At 41.1% G+C, this 12483-nt stretch overlaps 1 protein-coding gene across 4 annotated transcripts in view; it reads left to right on the forward strand.

The window, feature by feature from the left end:
• Nucleotides 1-12483, forward strand: part of AURKC (aurora kinase C) — a 31711-nt gene that overhangs the window by 11807 nt on the left and 7421 nt on the right. For 3 of the 4 annotated variants that reach the window (XM_072764122.1, XM_072764007.1, XM_072764070.1), the window contains one exon: nt 1566-4617. The exons of the other annotated variant lie outside the window; for it this stretch is intronic. In XM_072764122.1, coding sequence (XP_072620223.1) covers nt 1566-3166 — 1601 coding nt within the window. In that variant the 3' untranslated portion in view covers nt 3167-4617. Of the gene's footprint in view, nt 1-1565; nt 4618-12483 lie in introns of those variants that run through there. 4 annotated transcript variants of the gene reach the window in all.

Raw genomic sequence — 12483 nt, forward strand, 5'->3', positions numbered from 1 at the left:
TTAGCTTGTGTTCCTTGTGTTGTTTATTACATTCCTAGTTCTGGAGTGTAACTGGAAGTTTATACTTTTCAGCTCACTTTTCTCCAACTCCCCTATCTGCCACATTAAATTCTTCATTGATATAGTTCTTCTTTGATGTCTTTTAGTATTCTCATTTTCTTGTCTAGATCATGTGTATTTTGTGAGTTTTTTCATCAGAGTGCTCCTCAGGCAAACCAGACTCATTATGTCTAGTCCAGTCCTGCTCACCTCCTGCTTATGAGCCTTGTCCTGGGAGGTCTCACTGTCACTCCCATCAGAACCTTAGGAATTCTGTTCCCTTCTCTCCTACCCATTCCTGAATCCTTATTAGTATCCTCTTCATGTGGTCAGTCTCTTTGTACATTCTGTCTCCTTAGGCTACTCTGCCCTTTGTACTTTCTCTTTTGTAGCAGTTCCTTTTATACCAGTGGAAGTCGTCACATCATAGGCACCTCCTATTGGAAAACTCTTTGATCACTTTCTACACAGTTCGCCAGGCAAACTCAAGGCTAAGAACACAGAACTCCAAAGACTGTCAGGTCTGCCCAGGTCATCCAGAACCACTGAAATTTCAGAGATTTCCCAAAACTACTCTCAGGTGGAGAAACTCAAAAAACTTCTTAAAGTCTATTAAAGTATATACTCTCAATCATGTTTGTTATAGACAAAGGTACAACTTAGAAGAGGGGCCAGAAGTATTCAAAATAGAAGATTCCCATGTCTTTGGTGACTTGTTACGTGCTGGCTGGCATCCATGTGTGACAATAAGTGCATGGATATTACCAACCCAGGAAATTGGCCAGAGCCTCAGTATCTAGACTTAATGAGCTTTCATTGCATAAGCGTGACTGATTGAATCATTGCCAATGGGACTCCGTCTCTAACCCTTTTTTTCCTTTCTGTAGGTGCAGGTGATATCTCATGGCTCAAAGCCCCAACTTTCTAATTATACAGTTGGTTTTTCTGATGTGGCCAGACCTTACTCTGACTGTATAGCCATGATGAGTTATGTGTTGTCATGAATTATCAGATATATTCCTACATGCCCACCGTAAATAATAAAGATGATATATCTATTACTCTGGAAGTATGCAGGGTATAGAGGTTACTTCCTTAGAGCTGGTACAAAGACCAAACTTCTTTTAGGGGAGAATTAATCTTGGATTACTTTCTCTCTTCTATCAGGGCTACATTAGGCCCTTTCCTACTGTTCTTATAGCAGTTTCCTCGCCCACAGGAAGTAAAACATACAGCATTATTGTTAGTCTTTCCAGCCGCATCCAGTGTGGAAATGTAGTGGTGTCTCCACTTCAGACGCCTTGTCCTATCACCTAGCTTCTCTTGGGTCTCCCTTTCATGGTATCAGCAGTCCAAGGTTCAGGGCATAAAAAGAAATTGGAATCCTTAGATTCAGAGGTAATAATACATAACAGACAGGCACTATTTTCACCTATATTTTTCTCACTGAAATGCTGATTTTGTTTTTGTTATTTTTTTCTGTTTTCATAACTAACAGGCCATTTTGTGTATTGGGTTTCTTTCAGGTGACAAGGGAAAACCCAAGACCATAGAACTTACCACTTGTGAACCAGCCCTGAATAAGTCCCCTGAGGGGCCCTTATTCCAGGAACTAAAACAGGGAGACCCAGGGAACTTCCAGCTGAGCCAAACCAAGGATCAGGGTGGCCCATCAGAAATGCAGGAAGGACACTTGAGACCAGGGTTAGAACCCCAGAGGGAGAAGCTCCCTGAGAAAACAAGCCCTGAACATGATGGTTTAGGGATAGCTGATGGTGTATGTATTGTCCATAAACATGACTCATGTGGATCAGGTAAAGATTCCATGATTCAGGAAGAGGAAAATACGTTTAAGTGCAATGAATGTGGGAAAACTTTTAATAAGAAGCACCTTCTTGCCGGACATGAAAAGATTCACTCTGGAGTAAAGCCCTATGAATGCACTGAGTGTGGGAAAACATTTATTAAGAGCACTCACCTCCTGCAGCACCACATGATCCACACAGGGGAGAGGCCCTACGAGTGCATGGAGTGTGGGAAGGCCTTCAACCGCAAGTCCTACCTTACACAACACCAGCGGATTCACAGTGGAGAGAAGCCTTATAAGTGTAATGAATGTGGAAAGGCCTTCACCCACCGCTCCAATTTTGTCTTGCATAAGAGGAGACACAGTGGAGAGAAATCCTTTGTGTGCAAAGAATGTGGGCAAGTCTTTCGACATAGGCCAGGATTCCTTCGACATCACATCATCCACAGTGCCGAGAATCCCTATGAATGCTTTGAGTGTGGCAAAGTCTTCAAACATAAGTCATACCTTGTGTGGCACCAGCAGACTCACACCGGAGAGAAGCCCTATGAATGCAGTGAGTGTGGGAAAGCCTTCTGTGAGAGTGCAGCCCTCATTCACCACTATGTCATCCACACTGGGGAGAAGCCCTTTGAGTGCCTAGAGTGTGGGAAAGCCTTCAACCACAGGTCCTACCTCAAGAGGCATCAGAGAATTCACACTGGGGAGAAGCCTTTTGTGTGCACTGAATGTGGAAGGGCCTTCACCCACTGCTCTACTTTCATCCTGCATAAAAGGGCCCACACTGGAGAAAAACCCTTTGAGTGCAAAGAGTGTGGGAAAGCCTTTAGCACTAGAAAAGACCTCATTCGACACTTTAGTATCCACACTGGGGAGAAGCCCTTTGAGTGCTCAGAGTGTGGAAAGGCCTTCAACCGCCGCTCAGGGCTCACAAGGCACCAGCGGATTCACAGTGGAGAGAAGCCCTATGAGTGCATGGAATGTGGGAAATCCTTCTGCTGGAGCACAAACCTCATTCGACATGCTATTATCCACACTGGGGAGAAGCCCTATAAGTGCAGTGAGTGTGGAAAAGCCTTTAGTCGCAGCTCCTCCCTCACTCAGCATCAGAGGATTCATACTGGGAGAAAGCCTGTCAGTGCAACAGAAGTGGGAAGACCCTTCACAAGTGGGCAATCCTCAGTCACCCTACGAGAACTGCTTTTGGGGAAGGACTTCTTGAACGTAACCACTGAGGGGAACCTTTTGCCAGAGAAAACATCAACTACAGCATCTGATCGGACATACCAAAGAGAAACCCCCCAAGTATCTTCACTTTGAGAAGATCTTCCATCCCAGACCATCAGTAGTCCTGTAGAGATGCATTTTAGAGGTTGACCCAGCCCAGAGCCTTACTGTACATCTGAGAATTCATTTGTGAGGGAGAGAGCAGTGTTTATTGTGCACGGAGTAAAACCTTCAGCTACATGTTTCTCCTTAGTTTACACTGCAGTAATATCTCAGGAATTTTTGTTAGAAGAAGGTGGAGATGTAGAACAGCAAATGAAATGAAAAACTTTTGAGATTTCTCTTGTCAAGCTTATAGCACTTTGTCATGGATTCTTTAGTTTACTTGGGGTCAGGGGATGTTTCAGAGGCAGTGAGCCTTGACCACCCTGTATGTGTCATGTATATACATTCATTGCTGTCCAGTGTCAGAAGAGTTAGACAATTGCAGACAAGTATTAAAATGATAAGTATACATATAAAAACACATTGCATTAGTTAAGACTTTAAAGCTTACATATTCAGAAAACAAACTGTTCTTTATATGGTTTTAAACATGAAACAGACTTTTCCAGAATTGTTTTTGATCCAATTTATTTAATTTCTGTAGCTATATGGTAAATCTCAAAATTGGGTAAAGTGATTCCTCTCTCTTTATTCTTACTTAAATTGATTTAGTTTTCTGTAGTTCCTTTGACTACTCTTATAAATCATAGGATGCAAAAAATCTTGCATTTTTATAGGAATTGGTTGAAATCTGTAGATCTGTTGAAAAGCAGCATCATGAACACTGAAAAATTATATACACTTCAGTTATTTAAGTAATTCTTGATATTTCACTACTGTTTTATAATTTTTAACATACAGAGCCTGTACATTTTTGTTAAGAGTTCTATCTAGGATTTTTTTGTTTTTTTGTTTTTTGTTTTTGTTTTGAGTGATGGTGTTGATTTTTACACTTATTTTTCCATATGGTCTTTAGTAGTACACAGATAATTGTTTTTTGGAGTGATATTTTGGCATCCTGCAACCATACTGAACTCACATTATTTGTAGCCATTTCTTTGGGTAGAATCCTCAGGCTTTTCTGCAAAGATATGTCAGCTGCATTAAAGTCTTACTTCTTCTTCCTTCCCATCTGTATTCTGTTACTTTCTTTTCTTTCTGCACTAGTGGGCCTTCCAACATGATGTTGAATAGGAGTAATAAGAAAGAATGCCCTTGACTGATCCCTCTTATTAGGAGGAAAATGTTCAGGTTTTCATTAGGTAGATATGATGTTAGTTGCAGTATTTTTTTCCGAAGTTTTCTTTAGAAAATTTCCATCTATTCTTAATTTGCTGAGATTTTTGTTATTATGAATGTTAGATGTTGTCAAATACTTTGCCTCCATCAATTGATGTGATCATCTGATTTCTATAGCTTGTTGATAAAATGTATTATATTGACTAGTTTTGAATATTGAACCAGCCTTGCATCCTTGGAATAAATCCCATTTGGTTGAAGTGTATGAATTTTTTTTGTATATCATATATTAAAACATTCCATTTGATTGTATTTTGTTGAGGAATTTTCCTCTAATTTCTCTTTTTTTTTTTAAGATTTTGTTTATTTACTCGTGAGAGGCAGAGACATAGGCAGAGGGAGAAGCAAGCACCTCACGGGGAGCCCGATGCAGACTCAATCCTGGACCCCTGGGATCATGCCCCAAGCTGAAGGCAGACGCTCAACCACTGTGCCACACAGGCATCCTTCTAATTTCTTGAATTCAGAATAATTTTGATGTTGGATACATTTGATAGTTTGAACTTTGTCCTGTTCGAGGAATTGTTCCATTTCATCTAAATTTTCTGGTTAGTTAATAAACTTGTTTGAAATATTTCCTTATTACCATTTTAATGGGAGCAGTATCTGTACTTATAATATCCCATTTGATTCCTGATTTTGGAAATATGTTCACTCTTTGTTTTATTTTTGCCCATTTTCTTTGGCATTTATCAATCGTACTAATCATTTTGGAGAACTAGCACTTTATTTCATTTATTCTTTTGTTCCCTATTGCTGTTGATAATTTCACTAATTTCTGTTCTGATCTTTATATCTTCTCCTTTACCTTGGTTGTATTCAAACGTAAGCATTTAGTACAATAATGTTTCCTCACAGCATTGTGACTTCATCCTGCAAATTTTCATTACAGTTTATTCAGCTCTAATGATTCTTGATTTCTTTAGAAACTCTAATGGGTTCATAGATTATTGTTTAGTTTTCTAGTGTTCTGGAGTATTTTCCTTATCTTTTGATTTCTAGTTTATTTTATGTTTGGTATGTTTAAATTTGTTAAAGTATTTATGACCTAAGATATAGCCTAATTTATTGAATATCCTAAAAGACCTCCTGAAAAGAATGTGTGTTCTGCTATCATTGAGTGGAATTTCTGTCAATGTCTGTGTTGTGCCCAAGATTGTGGAGAAACCACCAAGGAGCCGACACCGATGCAAATGCACGAGGGTTTATTTACAAGCTCGAGCTTGGGTCCAAGTATACCCGACACAACAGACCAGGGGCTTGGACCCAAGGTTAAGAGGCATAGCAGTTTTATAGAGGCCAGTGGCCAATGAGGATTATAACATACAGAAAGTTACATGGTCATGTCGGTCCACAAGCAGGTGACCAATTGAATTACAATTCACCCCCTAGAGTCCGTTTGAACTAGCCTGTTACTCTGGTCAGAATTGGCACGCGAGTTTGGTGGGCAAAGGGCGGGGTTTATATTCTTTGGTGGTTGGGTGTTCCACATTCCTATATGAGCCGGTGGCTTGTCTAGAGTGGGGGAGTGGTTTCTTCCTGTAACAGGGATGGTGTCCAGTTCTTGGTCTGAGATGGCTGACAAAGTATAATATTAAACCCAACGGCCCCAGTTTCTCAGCCTTCACAGTCTGGACAGTCCTCTTGGTAGTAGTCAAATTTTCTATATCCTTACTGACCTAAACTGTTTAGTATTTTTGTCAATTCCAAAGAGAGGGATGATGAAGTTCTGATGTATAGCTGTCCTGAAGTATAACTGTTCATCTTTTGAATTCTATCATTTTCTATTTCGGGTATTTTATTACTATTTTTTAAAGATTTTATTTATTCATGATAGAGAGAGAGAGAGGCAGAGACACAGGCAGAGGGAGATGCAGGCTCCATGCTGGGAGCCTGATGCGGGACTTGATCCCGGGTCTCCAGGATCACGCCCTGGGCCAAAGGCAGGCGCTAAACCACTGAGCACCCAGGGATCCCTGTTTCAGGTATTTTAAAGCTCTGTTGTTTGGTGCACTAAATGGTTCACATTTAATATTGGTATGTTAACCCTTTCATTAAGTAATATCCTTTTTGTACCTGTTCATTTTCTTGCCTTTGAAGCATACTTTGAGTGATTAATATGGTCCCTACTGCATGTTTTGATTAATATTTTGCATGGCTTATATCTTTATAATTTTCAACCTTATCTGTATCATTATATTTGAAGTAGTTTCTTATAACAGCATATAGTTGGATCATACTTTACTTTTTAATCCATTCTTGCTTCTTTCTATCTTTTAATTGGTAGGTTTACTTGAAATTTGTTTTTTGTTTGTGTTCCCTTTATATTGTACGTCTTGTTTTCTGGTTGTTTTTGTTATTTTGCTTTTCTGTTTTGTCTTTGTTATTTTGCTTTCCTGTAGGTTACTTCAGCATTTTTTAGATTTCCATTTGATATATCTATAACATTTTTGAGTGTTGTCTTAATTTTTATATTCTAAGTATTATACATAACTTACCACAGTTTAATATCAGCATTTTAGCACCTTGATGTATAGAAACCCTAATTCCATTAGATTCCTTAACATTTTCCATTTTTAATTATTCTAAGTACAAAAAAAAATTATTCTAAGTATTTTCTCTTTATACATGGAGCACTATGTTGGATGTTATAATTTGTGCACCACCTGTCAAAAGATTTTCTACAAAATTCATGAAGTATATGGTCTGTTTACCTCTATTATTAACCATTCCTTTCTTTCTCCCTTCCTGAAGACCCAGGCCTTCTGTTAACATTTCCCTGCAAATTTCCTGTACCCTTTCTTCTGAGGTAGGTCTGCTGTTGACAAAGGACTTTGTTTTCCTTTATCTAAAAAGGTTTCTATGTCCCCTTCATCCCTGAAGGATGTTTTTTGTGGGATAAAAGACTTGGGGTTTACAGTTCTTATAATAGAAGAGAAACATGTTACCTCCCTCTGTCCTCCTGGTTTCAGATGAGAAACCTATTGCTATTCACCATTGTTACCCTGTCTGTAATGCATCCTTCTGTCAAGGACTTTTATGGTGTTTTTATCTATAGATTTTATCAGTTTTATGTGTTGTGCTTTTGGCTTTCCAGTAAGGTTTTTTTCTTTTCTTTTTAATTTGAGAGAGTGCAAGCACATGAGTGAGGGGAGGGGCAGGGCAGAAGGAGAAGTAGATGCTCTTGCTGAGCAAGGAGCCCAACATGGGGCCCTGTCTCAGGACTCTGGGATCATAATCTGAACCAAAGGCAGACACTTAACTGATTGAGGCATCCCAGTTTTTTTCTCAGTTTAATTTCTACTTATTTCTTTTTTACATTTTCTATTTCCTTGTCTAGTATCTAGTGTATAATTCCAAAGAAGGACTCTTAAAAAACAGGCTATACTGTGTAGTCCAAAGTTGTGATTCTCTAGTGGTTTATCTTGATGTTGGAATAAAAGTCCTAACATCTGGAGAAATGAAGATCCTGTTATCCACAAATATTTCTAAAACTGATCTTAAAACTGAAAACTGCAGATTATTCAGGGTGTTAGTCTCCATGGGAAATTGTGTGTAAAATTCCCCAGGTCTCTAAGCCTTGTTACAGTCCCAGAGGAGGTTTTCAAGGGTCACTCTTGCTCGATGCCGTTGGACAAATATCTCCAATCTCTGATTTTTCTAGGACCTATTTTATAACCTCACTGCTTGGTCTTTAACTTCTTCTTAATCCTCTTCTATCCTCTTAATCTATACTTGTGTACTGGTCTCTAGTGTCACCCCAGGTGCTTTCTGCCCCACATGCCCAGTGAGCTCTGCCCTTCTCTTCTCTCTCCTAGACACACCCTGTGTAACTGTTCTGTCCACTGTCTGTCCCCACCTTCTCATGTCCCTTCACCCCACTGACGACTAAACCATGGTCTCCACCACTGTCACTGGACTTAAGCAAGTCTCACAAAGTTCCCTCTTGTCCCCCCCACTCCCCTCCACCCAATACACACACTCTGGACCTTTTTACTGCTGCCCACCTCTTTGACTTGAAAGAGGGACTTTCCTGGTTTCTGTGAGCTCCTGCCCTACTTCAGAGGGTCTGCATCGTCTTCTATTGCTAAACAGTTGTGCTGCTCAGAATCTGTCACCCTTGCTCTCTCACTTGTAAGGTGTTCCATGACTGAGTTAATTCCCTCCTTGAGGCATTTTATGCTCAGTGAAATACAGAGTTCCCCAAATGCTTGTCTCCAGGTTGACTGTTTCTCTCTGGTCATCCTTCCACGCCTTGTCAGTATTCTTACATACTGAGCCTGTATGCATGTGTCATGTGGTCACAGCCATCACCTTGAGGATGCACCCCTAATAATCATGGGAGCAAGCAGATATGGTATGTTATTATGTTTCCCTCATTGTTTTGAATGCTCTACACCTTTATATACATTAATTCTTTTAATTTTTGTGATAATTCTATGTGGCAGATTATGTTATCCCTATCTTACAGCTCAGAAAACTAAGGCACAAAGAAGTGAAAAGCGTGTGTCGAAGGTTTCATAGTTGATTAGGAAGTGTGGGGTTTGGGATTGGAGGTCAGGTAGACAGGCTGCAGAATCCATGTCCTTACCACTTTACTGCCTCTACCAGGGCAGGTCTATGCACTCCTTCAAAACAGAATAGATTGCTGTCTTTGTCTGCAAATTATTTTTCTCATTTGCCAGTATATCTTGACTATCCCTATACTTTGGATAAATCAAACTCTTTAACAGCTGCATAATCTGTTACAACTGTGCAGAAAGTACAGAGGAGAGCTTGAGGTGGCAGTGAGGTAGAGAGAAGCTAAGGCATGCATTTGGTTTTTAGTGTTGTTTGAGGTGTTCAAAATCTCAGTGAATGTTACCGTCTTCTGCCTTGTTGCCCAAGTCAGACACTTTGCACCCATTTTTGGTCATCCCCACTTCTAGCCATTGTCTCATTGTGTTGTTCATTTTACCTCTGCCCCCCCTCCCCTTGTAGACTCAGTATGTGTGACTTAACGATGGTGACACAGCACAGGGTGTTTTTTATTTTATCGTAATGTTTGGGTCTCTCACAGACTGTTCACACAAAGCTGTTTGTATAGTTGGCACAGTAAATAACCTGTTGACCTCAAAGAGAATCTGCACAGGCCTGTATGGCCATATTAGTAAAATTTTAGAAATCCCAGTGAATGCTTGTGTCAGGAATCTTCAAGATCATCCCCAGTTGCAGTGATTTACTAGGAAGACTCATAGGACTTGACATTTTATCAGACTCAATGGCTATGACTTATTATAGCAAAAGGAGAGAAAGCAAACACAGCCAAGAGATGAGATACAAGGACTGAGGAAGGCCAGAGGACATGAGACAAGCATCCAGAGTCCTGTCTCCAGGAAGTCACACATGACAGGCTTAATTTGAGTTCCATCAAAGAGTTACGACCAGGAAAAAAAAAAAAAAGGAGTTACGACCAGGATTTTAAAAGTCTTCTAGGGGAGCTCATAAGACAGTACCCAGGTTTTTTGTAGGGGTGGGGCTCTCCTATCATGTAACAAGCTCTAGATTTCCAAAGGGATGGCAGGCGTTCAATGTAAACCACATTGTTTACCCCAGAAACTTGGGCACACTGAGATACTCCTGTCCCGGCTGCTGGGAAACCTACTGATACCTAAGTTCTCAAACCTCAGCCAAGGGCAAACCTTACAAACTCAGAGGAGAGTTGTTCTCTGACCTGCAGTGTTCCTTCCTTATACAGACTGAAATGGTTTAAAAAAGAAAAGCTGGGCAGCCCCGGTGGCGCAGTGGTTTAGTGCCACCTGCAGCCCAGGGTGTGATCCTGGAGACCCGGGATCAAGTCCCACATCAGGCTCCCTGCATGGAGCCTGCTTCTCCCTTTGCCTGTGTCTCTGCCTGCCTCTCTGTATGTCTCTCATGAATAAATAAAATCTTAAAAAAAAAAAAAAAAAGCTGATTAAATTTCTGTAACAACACAAAGGCAGTTCTTACAGCACCAAGTAAGAGTCATATATTTGGAGGCTTATGAGCATAACACACCAAAACCAAAAAAACAGACACAGTCGAACTTAGAAACAAGCCAGGATTTAAACTAGTGAACACAAGGTACAGGGAAATCTGGTGAGAAAGGACTTTATTTCTTACAAATACTGATTGTGTGTATACGCACCACTAATGACTATATACACACATATGTATGCACCTGAGATGTATGTTACATGTATGTGTGTGTATATATGGCTTCAAGTGGCCTGACTTCCAAGTATACCCATTTATTACCTTTATAAAAATAAGCCAGATTGATGTGATGTGTTTTCTATAGTACATGTCAGCAATAATCTCATTTCTTTGTTCCTGCTGCTCATACTCCACCTCTGACTTTAACAAACAATACCAAATATGTGTATCACTTGAGATTAGTGTGTTGCAGGCATCATCAAGTTGATGGATCCTTCAGTGTGACTGGGAGGGAGTGGAAGCATTGGGCTCCAGTTGAGAGGGCCCTCCACAGAGACATGATGCAGGAAACCTGTGGGAGTCTGGCCTCTGGGAATCTGCAGCTCCCTCTCCTCACACCCTGGCCCACAGACAGCCTTCCCTGTCTCAGTTGTGGCATGCAGGGATGCATCAGGAATGCTCAGTGATGTCATCCTTGAGTTTTGAGAGTCAACGACCTGTAATCTTACAGACAGGTTACACGTCTCACAGTTGAATGGTTTGAACTAAATAGTAAATAGGCAGCTCTTTTTGCCTTTCTTGTAGCAGTGGAGCATTAAGAGCATGGGCCCCCTCGTCAGACTGCCTGGACATACTTCCTGGCTTGTTGTTAGCTGCTGGATGACTTTTAAAAGTCCGTTTATTCTGCTTCTATTTCTGTGTCAAACAGGTGTTTTCCCACTGTGACCTTGCTGCCATGCATCCACTGCCATCTCCCTGGTCCATCCAGACATCATCTAACACCTCAGCTTCTACTTTACCTTCCACTTTTATCCTCAAGTTGATTCTCCACCCGGAAGCCAGAGATAGGACTCAGACTTGGTCGTGTAGGGCTCACCCCCAGCCCTTTTCCCCAACATGTTTCATGACTTCCCTTCACTCTGGGGAGAAAAACCAAATCCTTCACATGGCCCATCCATAAAGCCTTACTGGGGTGAGATGTGCCTAATTTACTACCTTTTCTCTTGCAAGACTCTGGTCTCCACTTCCTGCTTCCCTTTCCTTCATTTTTGCACCTGCTATGGCCTTTTTCCCTTTGCCTGCTGCACATTTAGTGCACATTCATCCCTCCCATATAATCTCAAATGGCATTTCATCAGGGAACCTTGACCAGAACACCCATCTAGATCATAATCATGTACACATAGGGTTCTTTGCTCCCTTAAACCACCTTCCTGCTTGATGGTGTGCTAGGTGGATTCGCTCGACTCAGAATTGCTTTTACATTCACAGTTATGTCTGCTACAGCACAGGGACACAGGTCAAGGTCACCAAGGTCAAGGTCACACAGGGTAAAAAGTCCAGGGGAAACCAAGCACAAGCTGCCAGGTGTTCCTTCCCAGTGCAGTTGTACAGGGGTTTGCTGAAGTCTTTGGCAAAGATGTGTGACATTATGTGCAAATATCACCGATGAGGAAAAGCCACACAAGCTTCAGTGTCCAGGGATTCTTGCTGAGGCATGCAGTACCTTCATGACTGAACACAGATGCTCAGTGGGGTCGCAGAAGGCAAAGATACAGAGGCTTAGGCATACAAACTGGATAAATCTGGTCAAACTGATGCAGCGGGGCTTGCAGATAACAGTAACAGCCATAAAGTCACTCCTAACCCATCAAGATACTACAAGGACTCAGGTTGTCTTCCTGGAGCTGCTCAAGGTCCAGTCCTTTGGAATGTGTAGCATTTGAGCCACCAAAGCCTGTTCAATTAACACTTCCTGCACAGTCCACCTTGGCCCTTGGTCTAGGCTCTGTGACAGAACAGTGATCTCTGCATGGTGTTTCTGTAGTAAAGCATTTCTATGAAGGTAACTGTAGTATCAGAAATCTTATTTTTGAAGGGGGCAGTGTGGA

The sequence above is a fragment of the Vulpes vulpes genome, chromosome 1 (assembly GCF_048418805.1).
Source record: "Vulpes vulpes isolate BD-2025 chromosome 1, VulVul3, whole genome shotgun sequence".
NCBI lineage: Eukaryota > Metazoa > Chordata > Mammalia > Carnivora > Canidae > Vulpes > Vulpes vulpes.